This window comes from Wyeomyia smithii, chromosome 1 (genome assembly GCF_029784165.1).
Source record: "Wyeomyia smithii strain HCP4-BCI-WySm-NY-G18 chromosome 1, ASM2978416v1, whole genome shotgun sequence".
Lineage (NCBI taxonomy): Eukaryota > Metazoa > Arthropoda > Insecta > Diptera > Culicidae > Wyeomyia > Wyeomyia smithii.
Window position 1 is genome coordinate 141,235,417 of NC_073694.1, and position 11,181 is coordinate 141,246,597.

At 39.0% G+C, this 11,181-nt stretch overlaps 1 protein-coding gene across 1 annotated transcript; it reads right to left on the reverse strand.

The window, feature by feature from the left end:
- Positions 1-270: 270 nt before the first annotated feature.
- LOC129717803 (uncharacterized) lies at positions 271-5,583 on the reverse strand. Its single transcript, XM_055667987.1, has 3 exons — positions 5,256-5,583; positions 4,260-4,518; positions 271-2,198 (listed from the first exon to the last, which is right to left on the reverse strand). Exons 1-3 carry the CDS (start codon positions 5,388-5,390, stop codon positions 1,882-1,884), a joined length of 711 nt encoding a protein of 236 aa, XP_055523962.1. The 5' UTR covers positions 5,391-5,583; the 3' UTR covers positions 271-1,881.
- Between the last annotated feature and the right edge of the window lie 5,598 nt (positions 5,584-11,181).

The following is an 11,181-nucleotide window of genomic DNA, read 5'->3' on the forward strand; positions in this document are numbered from 1 at the left end:
TCTCAGGAAAATGTTCTCGTGCAGCCAATATCTCGACCCGTGCACCTATGTTTGGCTCCGGAGAAGCGGAATATTATCGTTGCTGTTTTACTTTCGATGGAGAGCCGGGTTTTCGGTTTTGTGTTTCAAAACCAAGCGATGTGAGGTAAATAGGGGGTCGTTGACCGACAAAACCGCGACAAGGGCAGGATAGTTGGCTGGTTTCTCTTTCGTAGTCCCCAACGAGGCTTATTTTGACAGGAATTTCTTTCATGGGAAATCGATGTGGAATGTTTTTAATTTTCAATTTTATTTCATTTTTTTCTTCGTGTGAATTGATTGTGTTTTTTCTTTTCATTCAATAATTTAAACAATAAATAACAGAACAGATCATTCTTACAAGATTTTTGCAAATAGTTATTTGTTTTTAAGATTGTGTTAGCATTTTTCTTACGAGTCGCGCGGGGTTTCGAGGGACGCGCTGCGGAGACATATGAGAGAGGCGTGAGAGCGCGGAAGATTTGGTTGCTTTGAGCAGAATGGTAGAATGAAGAATTCAGTTATTTGCGCATTTAAATGAAAAATTGAAATACTAATACCGCATTAGCGCGTGCCGAGGCACGCGGTTCTTTAGGAGATCCGAGGTAGAGAAAGTTTATTTCATCTTGAGTATGAGTGTTTTGGTAAAAGTTTGGAGCACCTGGGCGCATACTAAAGAGTTATTTAGACGAGAGAGGATTCATATTTCAGTGCAAGAGAAGTCACTTTACTACAGTTTAATATAAACTTTTACGTTTCACGAGTGCTTTGCATAATCAGTCCATCGGGTGTGGGCACCTCCAGGTCAAGTGCCCCTCAACAGCAAAGATCGGTAAGATTGCCACGGTGCGACCCCTCTCGAGTATGCGGAACGGGTTCCATGTGGATGTGGACTCGACCGTTGCCGAAAACACGGCGGATGCAAGGTGCAACGTGTAATTACCGATGCTGGTGTTTGGCGCCGGCACACTTTCCAATTTTTGGAGCAACCAAAAATAGAGGGACGCAGCCCCGTTCCGAGGTCAGTCAGCGTCTGTACAGTCTTGTGTCTGGAGGAGGCTATCGATACGTGCTGGGGGGCTTAATTTTTTGGCTTCTTTTTCTTCGTTTCTTTAAATGACCCATTATTATTGGCTATTGGCTAAAGCTAGATCTCAGATTACTGACATTACTGCGCGGATGTGTTTCAGTCCGGGCTACAACTATTTTGAACTTTACGTATTTTCACTTTGATATTTCTTTTTTCTAGGTGTTCTCAAAGACTGGCATCGTCTGTACATCTTCTAGGCCTTTTAATCCGTAATCGTGATTTTCTAGTGAGCATTATTTGGCATTGAAAAATTCAGGAAAACATGTCACATGCATAGATTTTAGGAGAAGAGTCACAGCGACAGTGTTAGATTAGAATAGATGAGAACAGTTCAAGAGAAAAGAAAAAACTACTTTTAAAAACAAATAATCTAAATAAATATTCTCGAGCAAATAAATTATTAAATACGCCTTTTCTTTTCATTGCAAATAAATTAAATTAATCTAGCTGAGTGTTTTTTGTGGATGTTCGGGTGGTTCTCAGTGGAAACATGGGAGAAGGTGCGCTGTCGCATCTCACCCGACGGAATCACTTGGAGGTAAGAAAAGGATGATGGACGAGAATTGAAACCTACTTAACTAGCAGCTTGCCGACATCACAACAGCCCGGATCACAAGAGTGTGATTGCGCGAGAGTGTGAGTCGCACTCTAGAAGGATCATGTTGGAGAAAGACTAAGGGTCATAGAGAAGGGATCATTGTATGTTTCTGGCAAACAGTGGGATGATGACAGGGAAAGGGCACTGATTCTCGCTACACAGCATTATGGCAAGCTTACTGGGTGTGAGCAGAGTAGGCCAGATTCTGGGCATCCAGAGAGCGTGCGTATCCGTGATGATCGTCGAAGGAGGTAGAGTGCGAGTAGTGCGGGTGGGCGACGACCTCGTAGCTCTGCTCGGGCTTCTTGTCGAACAGTTTCTTCAGACCGATGATGGCGGACAGGATCAACGCGATCTTACCGACGATCAGAGCCTTGAAGGCGATCAGGGCCAAGAATCCGATGGCCAACGGGAGCAGGGCAGCGGCCTTCAGTTTGAGCAGCAGCAACAGTGGCAGGAGCAGCTTCTTGACCTTCTTCTTCTTGCCACGGGCTGAAAGAAAACAGATAACCAAGATTCAGTTTCAATGCTGCACAGCGTGAAGCAGGGAGTAGAAGGGGGCAGTGGTGAATGGTAAACTCGCGAAATCCGGCTCGGGTTGATCGAGGGTGAAAGTTTCGAAACTTTCGATTTCTTCCGTGTTGCTCGTTACGTAACCGCTAGCGAAGATTATTGGCGTTTCGGTTTCCCAACCCAGGCAAACCAGATGTGCATCGTACGATGTGAAGTTTTTTTCTGTGTTTATGGTGTACTACACGTAATGCAATGCGGTTTGATACCGTCACGAAGCGGATCTTGGGCGAAATGGGCGGTTGATTGAGCCATGTTTGAGCTGTTCGGAGGTTAGCTTGTTATTTTTTCAATGTGGTAATATTAAATAATAATGCAAAGACATTGATTTTCTTGTATCGTGGGCACTCATAGATTAGATACTTATAATTTTCGATCGGTTTTGTTTTTTTTATGGTACTGAACATTACTTTTTGTGCAAATTTTAAATATATTGAGCAAATGATAATAATTAATTTTATACTTTTAAAATAACTTTCACATAACAATTTTACTTTTCTTAAAGAAATTTCCTGCACGATAATACTTAGAGTATGTTTCTTGACTGGCGTTTAATATTATTACTTGAAATAAAGTTTGCCTATTTAAAGTCGTCAATGAAAATGGGCAAATGACGGGCCACATTAATTTGTTAATTTACCATCATCTTTTTCAACAAACTGGAATTGGTTAAAATGACATGGAAGCAAAAGCAACTTTTTTTTATTTAGGAAACCAAGAACCTGGTATTATTAGGAATATCAGTAAATTTAACATTATAACCAGCAATCAGTATACACTTTGTAATAAGTTACTAAGTAAGTAAATAACAAAATGCAAATAAAAAAAGTTTCCAGTTCCAACAGTCGATAATACGAACATTATTGTGCCAAAGTTCCAATAAACATGTTCTAACTGAGCCAGTACATATTATGACTTACAAATTCGAATTCTAATTTCGCTTGCAGTGTGAACAAATGATAATAAATTGGATTTTATGATACATAAAACAATATTTTCTTATATAGCTTTCAAACTAATTTCAGACATACATGCCAACAAAATAATAATAATAAAATAATGAATATATCGAATCTATGCTTTCTGCATTCATATTTTTATATGCCATAATATCATTCAGAAACAACCGAGTTTTACGATAAAATCGTCGTTTGTTCGATTAACACCAGCCCAAAAAAACAATGATGAATTCAATAACAATTTTGCTCGAAACTTTCATAATCAGTTCGAATAAATATTAAAATATCGTGCTGCTCATAGAGAATAATCTCAAAAGTTGTCCAAAAACTAAATGAGCATCGTCCAAATAAAAATAGCCCACCAATAAAAAATAGCTTCTAACTAATAAACAAATAATAATAAAAGACACTCAGTTAGCTAAAATCGCATATACAAAGCAATTTACCGCTACAAAGGCAGCCAATAAATCCCACACTAATTGGCACCGATTGCTGCATGCGTAAAGCTCAATCTCTCCAATAACCAAACAAAAAGAGTTTCTCACTTCCCAAGCAACGAACCCGGAGGGCAGCGTAGAAAGAGAAGAAAAAAAAAAAAACAATTAATCCACCACTCGGGCGTTCTGAACACTAATGCCCATTGTGCAGTCTCTCACTGTCATTACCGCTGCTGTGAAAAACAACCTCCACCGGAGCGGAAAGTCACGAGTCAGTCTGACGAGGTCAAGTTCAGTGCGACTTAGTGGCTTACTGACTGACTCGCTTTGGCTGTGTCTGCTTAATGGGGAGGTCTGCTCGTACTAGCTACCGTTCGTTTGCAAAGGGATTCGTTCAACCGAGCCGCGAGCAACCCGTCAGCGATTGCTTCGCTAACGTAATAATAATCATCATTATCATAATCTCGCATGCTAGTTTTACTACGCCCCGTTTCTGCCCCTCTCCCCCTGTTATGAGTCAAGCCCCTGTCTGCCAGTGAGTCAGTAATTTTATGCAGTGCGGAAAATATTGTGCGTGGGAAAATTACCTTCATCCAGAGAGCGCTGCATGTCTTCGATGGAATCCTTCGGCACCTTGAACTGCAGGGTGTGTGATCCGAGGAAGCGGGCAGCACGGTCCACTAGCAGACTGTCAATTTCCGACTCGCGGGCCTCGGGGTCCACGGGCAGATCGACTTCGTTCAGCGAGCGGCCCTGGGCAGTTGGTTTCTCGGTCTCGACCAGTTTGATTCCTTCGGTGATCTCGATATCGCCCTGGGCACCGTCCACATACTGAAGAGCTCGTTCCTATATTAGGTTGGGATGGACGGGGAAACGGCAAGCCAAGACAAAAGAGAAGAAAAATAGGAGAAGAAATAGGTTAGTAATCAATACACGTTGATGGGCTTATTCGCTGGATGAGGAATGCTTGGGAAGTGTGCAACCGCTGCCCTGCTCTCAAGATACGTTGTGTTTTGCAAGATTTCAAGCTGGTTTTGCTGCTTGAAAACAGTTATTCGGGGAGAGTTGTTTTGTATATCTGTTCCCGATTCCTTCGGTGGTTCCGTTCATCACTCTTAGACGATGCGCTAGTAAGTTTTTTTTTTCTACTTCTACATGTGAGCAGTCTACCAATTGGCAAATAATCACAACCATTATGATGCGCACTTTTTTTTTGCAGAGCTGAATTTCATAATTACATCGCAAAGTTTACGGTAACTCGTTCTGCTCAACTTGTTATGCACGTTTTGCTGCCGTACAGTAACGAACTGGATCGAGAAAGATCATCCTATTTATTGCATCACTGGAAAAGTTGCTACTCCATTGCCTAGTTGCGATGGTCATTAAGCACAAGTGTTCATGATGATCCAGTTTAAATCGTCTCTGGCTTTGCATTGCACGATTTCTAAAATCACTTTCATTCCGAAAAAGTTCCAGATTAGAATCACACTCGGGTATATTATGTTTTAGCGTTGTTCTACTTCAATTCAGGTCACACCTCTTCACTCACTAAGTTAAAGCGTTCTTCGCAGGTTTTCCCTTACCTTGACACATAGCACCATCGATTTGTCGCCGCAATCTTTGACGAACTTAAGCGCGCTGGACAATAATCCATCGGTTTCCGAAGGGGCAGCAGCCGCAACGGCCAAAACGGCGATCAACACGACAAATTGCTTCATTTTTTTTCTATTCCTTCTTGATTACAGAAAAGCACACCTTCCGGTTTCTCGGAGGACACCACACTGAATGCAGGACACTTCTCGACACGTCTTTTTATCTCTCTTAAGCTACCACAAGCTCACTCCGTCAATCGGGCCAAGAGGAGCTGTTAATTGTTGGAAAGCAACCGGTGAACTGTGACTGGAAGACAATGCTGCTGCGGGTTTTATTCTCTTTGGTTCCGGGGGCCCCCGGCAGTCCAGGCCTCATGTGTGACCGCGTGTTTTCCGACACCCGAGCCCGAATGAGCGCCGGTACCAACACAGCCACACGATACGGGCCGATTTCCGAATGAAGAAATGTGCGCACGTCGATCAAGTTTAAGGTTGCGGACGCAGCAGCGGAGAAAGAAGAAAGCAGTGCAGGCCCCCAAAAGCTTCATTGCCTGCCAGCGGTGAGAAGCGCACTATGTGTACTGTGAAAGACCAACAGTGTGAGAGAGAAAGAAAGCCTCCCCAAAAAGAAAGAGAGCGAAATCCCACACCCGGTAATAATGATGAATGTGTGTATTTTGCTGCTTTTCTGCCGTCGAGGTGGCGGAGGTGGCGGCTTTGGTTGAAAGCCCCCCGGACGATCGGTTCATTCAATACTGTCACATCCGCACTGGTCATCTGAAGTGTTAGTGCCCTGCGAGAAAACGCGCTATTATGATGCGTGCAACGACCGACAGCAATCGAAAGAAATTGGCCGAAAATAGTCGACAGTAAGGGGGGCTCAGTCATTTGTCCGGGCTAAATTCCACAGGATCCCTACGACACCCAGCCGACCCGATGACGGCCCCCCCGTTAGTATTGGTACGTCCGGATGCGTTCGACCACGTATAGGCTAATTTGAATAATTTTCAAATATTTTTCGCTTTACCCACTACCTACTTGTTGCTGCCAGAAAGTCCCATCCAAAAAGGGATTTCTCTTGAAGTATGCGCTCGGGCGGTATTTTCGAGTGGCGGAGAGAAATTGCCGACCAGGTGATATTTTTTTTCTAAATCCGGTAACGGCGAAAATTTTCGATACGCGAATGAGTCGAGCTGAACCAATCAGGGCCAACCACTAAGCAGTCGATAAATCAGATTACCGCAAAGCAGAAGCATAGGATTAGCAGACTTGAGCGGTGTTTTAACACTATTCAGGACTAAAAATTGATGAACCTTTGTTTTTTTCTCTCTTTATTTTTGATCCGCCGACAAAGAATCATGCCTAAACATGGGTATTGCAGTGGCTTTACTGTGTAAAGTATGTATTGATCAGCTTGTATTTGCTGCTATTAATAATCTGTAGCGTCAACATCAAAATTGGTAGGTTAATAACGAATGCAAACTTTTTCTGAACAACCGTAACGGTACATTTGACACAATGTTATTGTTAGTGAAATAGTCTATCCATTTTTTGTACGGCAAAATAATCCTGGTTCGGGAACGTTTTTTCTCTCAAACCTTTTAAAAAATCATTTTTGGCAATAATCGAAATGATATTGGAAACCTATATGAAACTTATAATTCATACTAAATGCTCTATAAAAAACGCAAAAATTTCATCGGCCGTTTTTAACTTGAATCAATCTTTAAACTTGAGTTTTCATTTTGTAAAAGAAGCAATAGATTTTATATTTTTACAAAAAATACTTTTTATCAACATGACCAGAGCCGGATTCAGGAGGGTCCCAGGCTCCCACTTTAGTTCCGATTGTACCACCCGTCGCTTCGGGAGACCTTACCATGCCATTTATCTTCAAAAAACTCGACTTTTCATTCAATTATGGCCGCAAATACAAAATATCTAGCAATTAGCTGATAAATTATTTTTAAAAAATTAGGTTAGGAATCTAAAAAGAATATCTATTTCTAGCGGCAGTATTGCCAGATATTTTCTTTTTTTTTTCATTTGAAAAATTAGATTGCAATTTTTAGCAAGTGAGTATATAATATGTATATAAAATTTCCTCAGAAACACAATGAATTTGCCAAATTTCAATACAAAATATACTAATTTGCCGAAAAATGCTACTTTTATTTTTCAAATGCAAAAACAACATATCTGGCAACACTGCCGCTCAAAATGCATAAATTTCAGATTCCTTCGATATTTTTTCATATGCGGTTTCTAGAATATTCAACGATATAACATTTCCGAAGGTATGAAAAATCTTAGAAAAGAAGATTGCTTAAAATAAGAAATAAATTGACTTCCTTTAGAATGCTCGACTACTAGAGAAAACCTAGGCGTGATAAGTGTTTTTCGAGTGAGATTTTCTCCAAACAATCTCTCTGAGATTATTAAATTTCAAATCAAGATATACCCATTTGCAGAAAAACGCAATTTAATTTTTCAGATGCGAAATGAACATATTTGGCTACACTGCTTCTTGGAATTTATATTTTTTTAAATTTCTTGACCATTTTTTCCCAAAATAATGTATTAGTTTATTTCTAGACAGGTTGCATTTGTGACCATGACTAAAAGAAAATCTAAGTTTTTGACGAGAAAGAAAAAAAGTAAAATTCACTCTGATTTGCTTAAAACGTCTACTTCTATTACGAATATCTCTGGAACTCTTTTGATTATGGCCATACTAAGGGGTGCGATTTGAAGAAAATTAGCCGGTCAATTCAGAAAATATAAACATTTTGAACGATAACAGCTGCAAGCTGCTTGGATATCCATGAAAACAGTTTTGCATTTCTTTTACAAAGGTATAGCAATCACTGGAAAAATCAAAGATAAAAAATTGCTCACGAAACTTCATTATCTCAGAAACTACACAACCGATTTTAACAAAATTGGTATCAAAAGAACGGACTTGTTTTTGTAACCATTTGTAGATTAATTTTATAATGATTGGACATGTGGTTCAAAAGTTATGCAAAGAAGCATGTTGCAAAGACTGTTTGAACTCACTAACTTTTCTCAGAGATGGCTAGACCAATTTTAACAAAATTATTGACGTATAGAAGATCTAGTTCCTTCCTAGGACCCTGTAGCATTTTAACTTTTACTTTGTCCGTTAGACTGCTTGAACTCACCCACTTTCCCAGCGATGGATAGATCGATTTTCACAAAATAATTTTCAAATAAAAGGTATAGCTGATTCCTGGCCCGCGTTGCTGCGCCATCAAGTTTACAACCGTTTATCTCTCAAGTCGACATAATATCAAACAAATAATTATATTACCATATATATAAAAGACTGTATGTATTCTGCCCAAAAATCTGTCTTGTTGAATTATGTTGCTGCAATGTTCCAATTCCTAATAAAGTTCTAACGAATACATTCAGGAAAAAAGCAATAAGTAAAAATGTTAGAAACTTTAAGAAACGTTCTGATACTAAGTTCATTATTTTGGCTACGAATAGCTGAAGTATTGTGCTAATAACCAATTTGGAATCTGTTATTTCGATTCGAAATAATTTGTGAAGTGTATTTGTTTTGTAAATAAAAAGGATATTCATCCATTTTGATAACTACCTCAATATTATTTTATATTACTTGCATTAATGCATTTGAGAATGATCACAAAGAATAAGTTCGAAGTCAACTTCCCACTCCAAAAACTAATAAAACGACTCCCTAGAAATTGTGTGGTGGCCCTGTAAAGATTTAAAATTTCATCTGGGGTCGATTTCCGGCCTTTGGATATCTTTGCGGTTTGAAAATATTCATATTAGGTGGTAATTCACCATTTCTGGCTGTTACTCAGAAACTGGAAGTTGCTACCTTATTTTGATTTTAGAAATAACCATCCTGTTTGGTATTTGGTCATTTTTGGCTGTATTCCAACAACCGGAAGTCACCGTCTTGAAATTAAAAATGATGTCTGAATTGAATTACGGTCTCTGAGCATCATCTCGGTTCTGGAATGGCGTTTTCGGCTGATTTCCAGCGACCGGAAATTGCCACTTCGGATATCAAAATGGCATTTGGTGTCGATTTTTGACTTCCGTGTATCATATTGATTACGGAAATACAGTGATCACCCGATTATATCACCCCTTTGATGATGTTTGGGGTGATAAAATAGGATAAGTGATAAAATCGGGAAATTTTTATCTATTCATATTCTGTTCTAAAAGATGGTAAACCAATAATTTAATGTGTAAAATAAGCGTTTAAAATTACTACAAGAAATCTAATCATATGAAAAAGCAGTTCTATCTGTCTGTCTGTTTTCCTAATCCTTTTAGACGTACAGTAGTTTTACTGTACCAAACGGCGTAAAATTTTTTATGTAGGGGTTTCGAGGCCGGAAAAAGTTATTAGAGTAGCTCGAGACCGCTTCCTCTTCTTAAAGGGAGGGCTCCCATAAAAATATAACAAACTTCTGCGTAACTTGAAAACTAATCAAGCAATTGGAACCAAATTTGACATGGTGAGGTTTTTAGGAGTAAGAAGTAGTCAATGGTAACTTGACACCCTTCCCTTCTCTGGAAGGGAGGGCTCTCATATAAGTGAAACATAAATTTCACTAGGGGAGGATTGTACAATACGCACCAGTTAAGCATTTTCGCGATTTACAGCATTTCAAAGCGACATTGAACGTGTAGTATGATTGTAGGATCTATTTATTGTATGTTTATAACGAAGTTTATTATAAAATACTCGATTTCAATGTCTTTTTTGGTAAAATTACCATTGCCGCCAAACAAGCCCGTGACCAAAACGCACCACAACGAAGGTCAGTATGCTCCAAATCAGTAGGCTAATATGCCACTAGCAGAAATCAGCACGCGAAGTGAGAAGCACTTGAAGTCTCGAAAGTAAAATAAAAAATAATGGAACATGCTCTAAGTTGTCAAGCAATCTCCTGCAAGCTCTTCATAGTGCATTCTGTCGCAATTTTAATTTTGAATGTTTTTAGGTAAAAGTTGACGAAATCTAGTGAAATAATTTGAAATACTCATAGTAATATAAACTCCAGAGTTGTCAAGGTTAGGGGAACCATAGTTTTTTGTATTATTTATAAGTCAGTTAGTCATAAAAGCTTAAATAAAATTCATGAATAATTACATGTTGGACATAGCCACAGCCAAATGTACAGTTTTCTGAGTATTTTACTCATTATGGCACACCTTTTTATATGAGAACTGCAGAGAAGCTGGGTTTTTATGAGAAAAGCGAATAATTTCGTCATATAAAGCCACATGTGTAAGTATTTTGGGGAATTAATAGCATGGGCCATCTTACCCAACTGGTGCGTCTTGTACGGTTCTCCCCTACTAGTTCTCCAAAGTTACTAGCTGATAACTTTGTAGAAGGTTTAAAAATTTGGAAAAATGTGGGAAAAAGTTAGAACGAGAATTGAGATTTTTAGTGCCTTTTGAAAGAAAACTTCATATGGTTCGTAATATGAAAAGATTTGCTGAAGACGCTAGGCGTCTATCTCAATCAAATGAAGAAGGCAATTTTCTATCTAACTTTTAGGTGAATTGATCACCCATTTTTCTATACCGAAAAATTGCTTAAAAAAATGTATGAATATACGTTATGGCTTGAATCAATTAATCGATTCAATTAATCGAACGAAAACGCCAAAATAAAACACTGTGCAATGGTTGAGTTTCCAATGAAAACTATATCCAGAATGATGTTATTCTACCCAGAGCTGTGCAAAAGTACTAAAATATTGAATCTAAATAGAAAATCAGTTAATACTGACATGTTTTTGATGAAATGTATTATGACGATAAAATCGGGTGAAAAAGGTGATAAAATCGGGGGCAGATAAAATCGAGTACTGATATAATCGGGTGTTCACTG

Excerpts from the sequence above, each read along its gene's own strand:
- LOC129717803 (XM_055667987.1), bottom strand. The coding sequence starts at position 5,390 with ATGAAGCAATTTGTCGTGTTGATCGCCGTTTTGGCCGTTGCGGCTGCT. Across the intron at positions 4,519-5,255 it reads CGATGGTGCTATGTGTCAAG|GAACGAGCTCTTCAGTATGT; the intron begins GTAAGGGAAAAC and ends AACCTAATATAG. Across the intron at positions 2,199-4,259 it reads GCAGCGCTCTCTGGATGAAG|CCCGTGGCAAGAAGAAGAAG; the intron begins GTAATTTTCCCA and ends GTTTTCTTTCAG.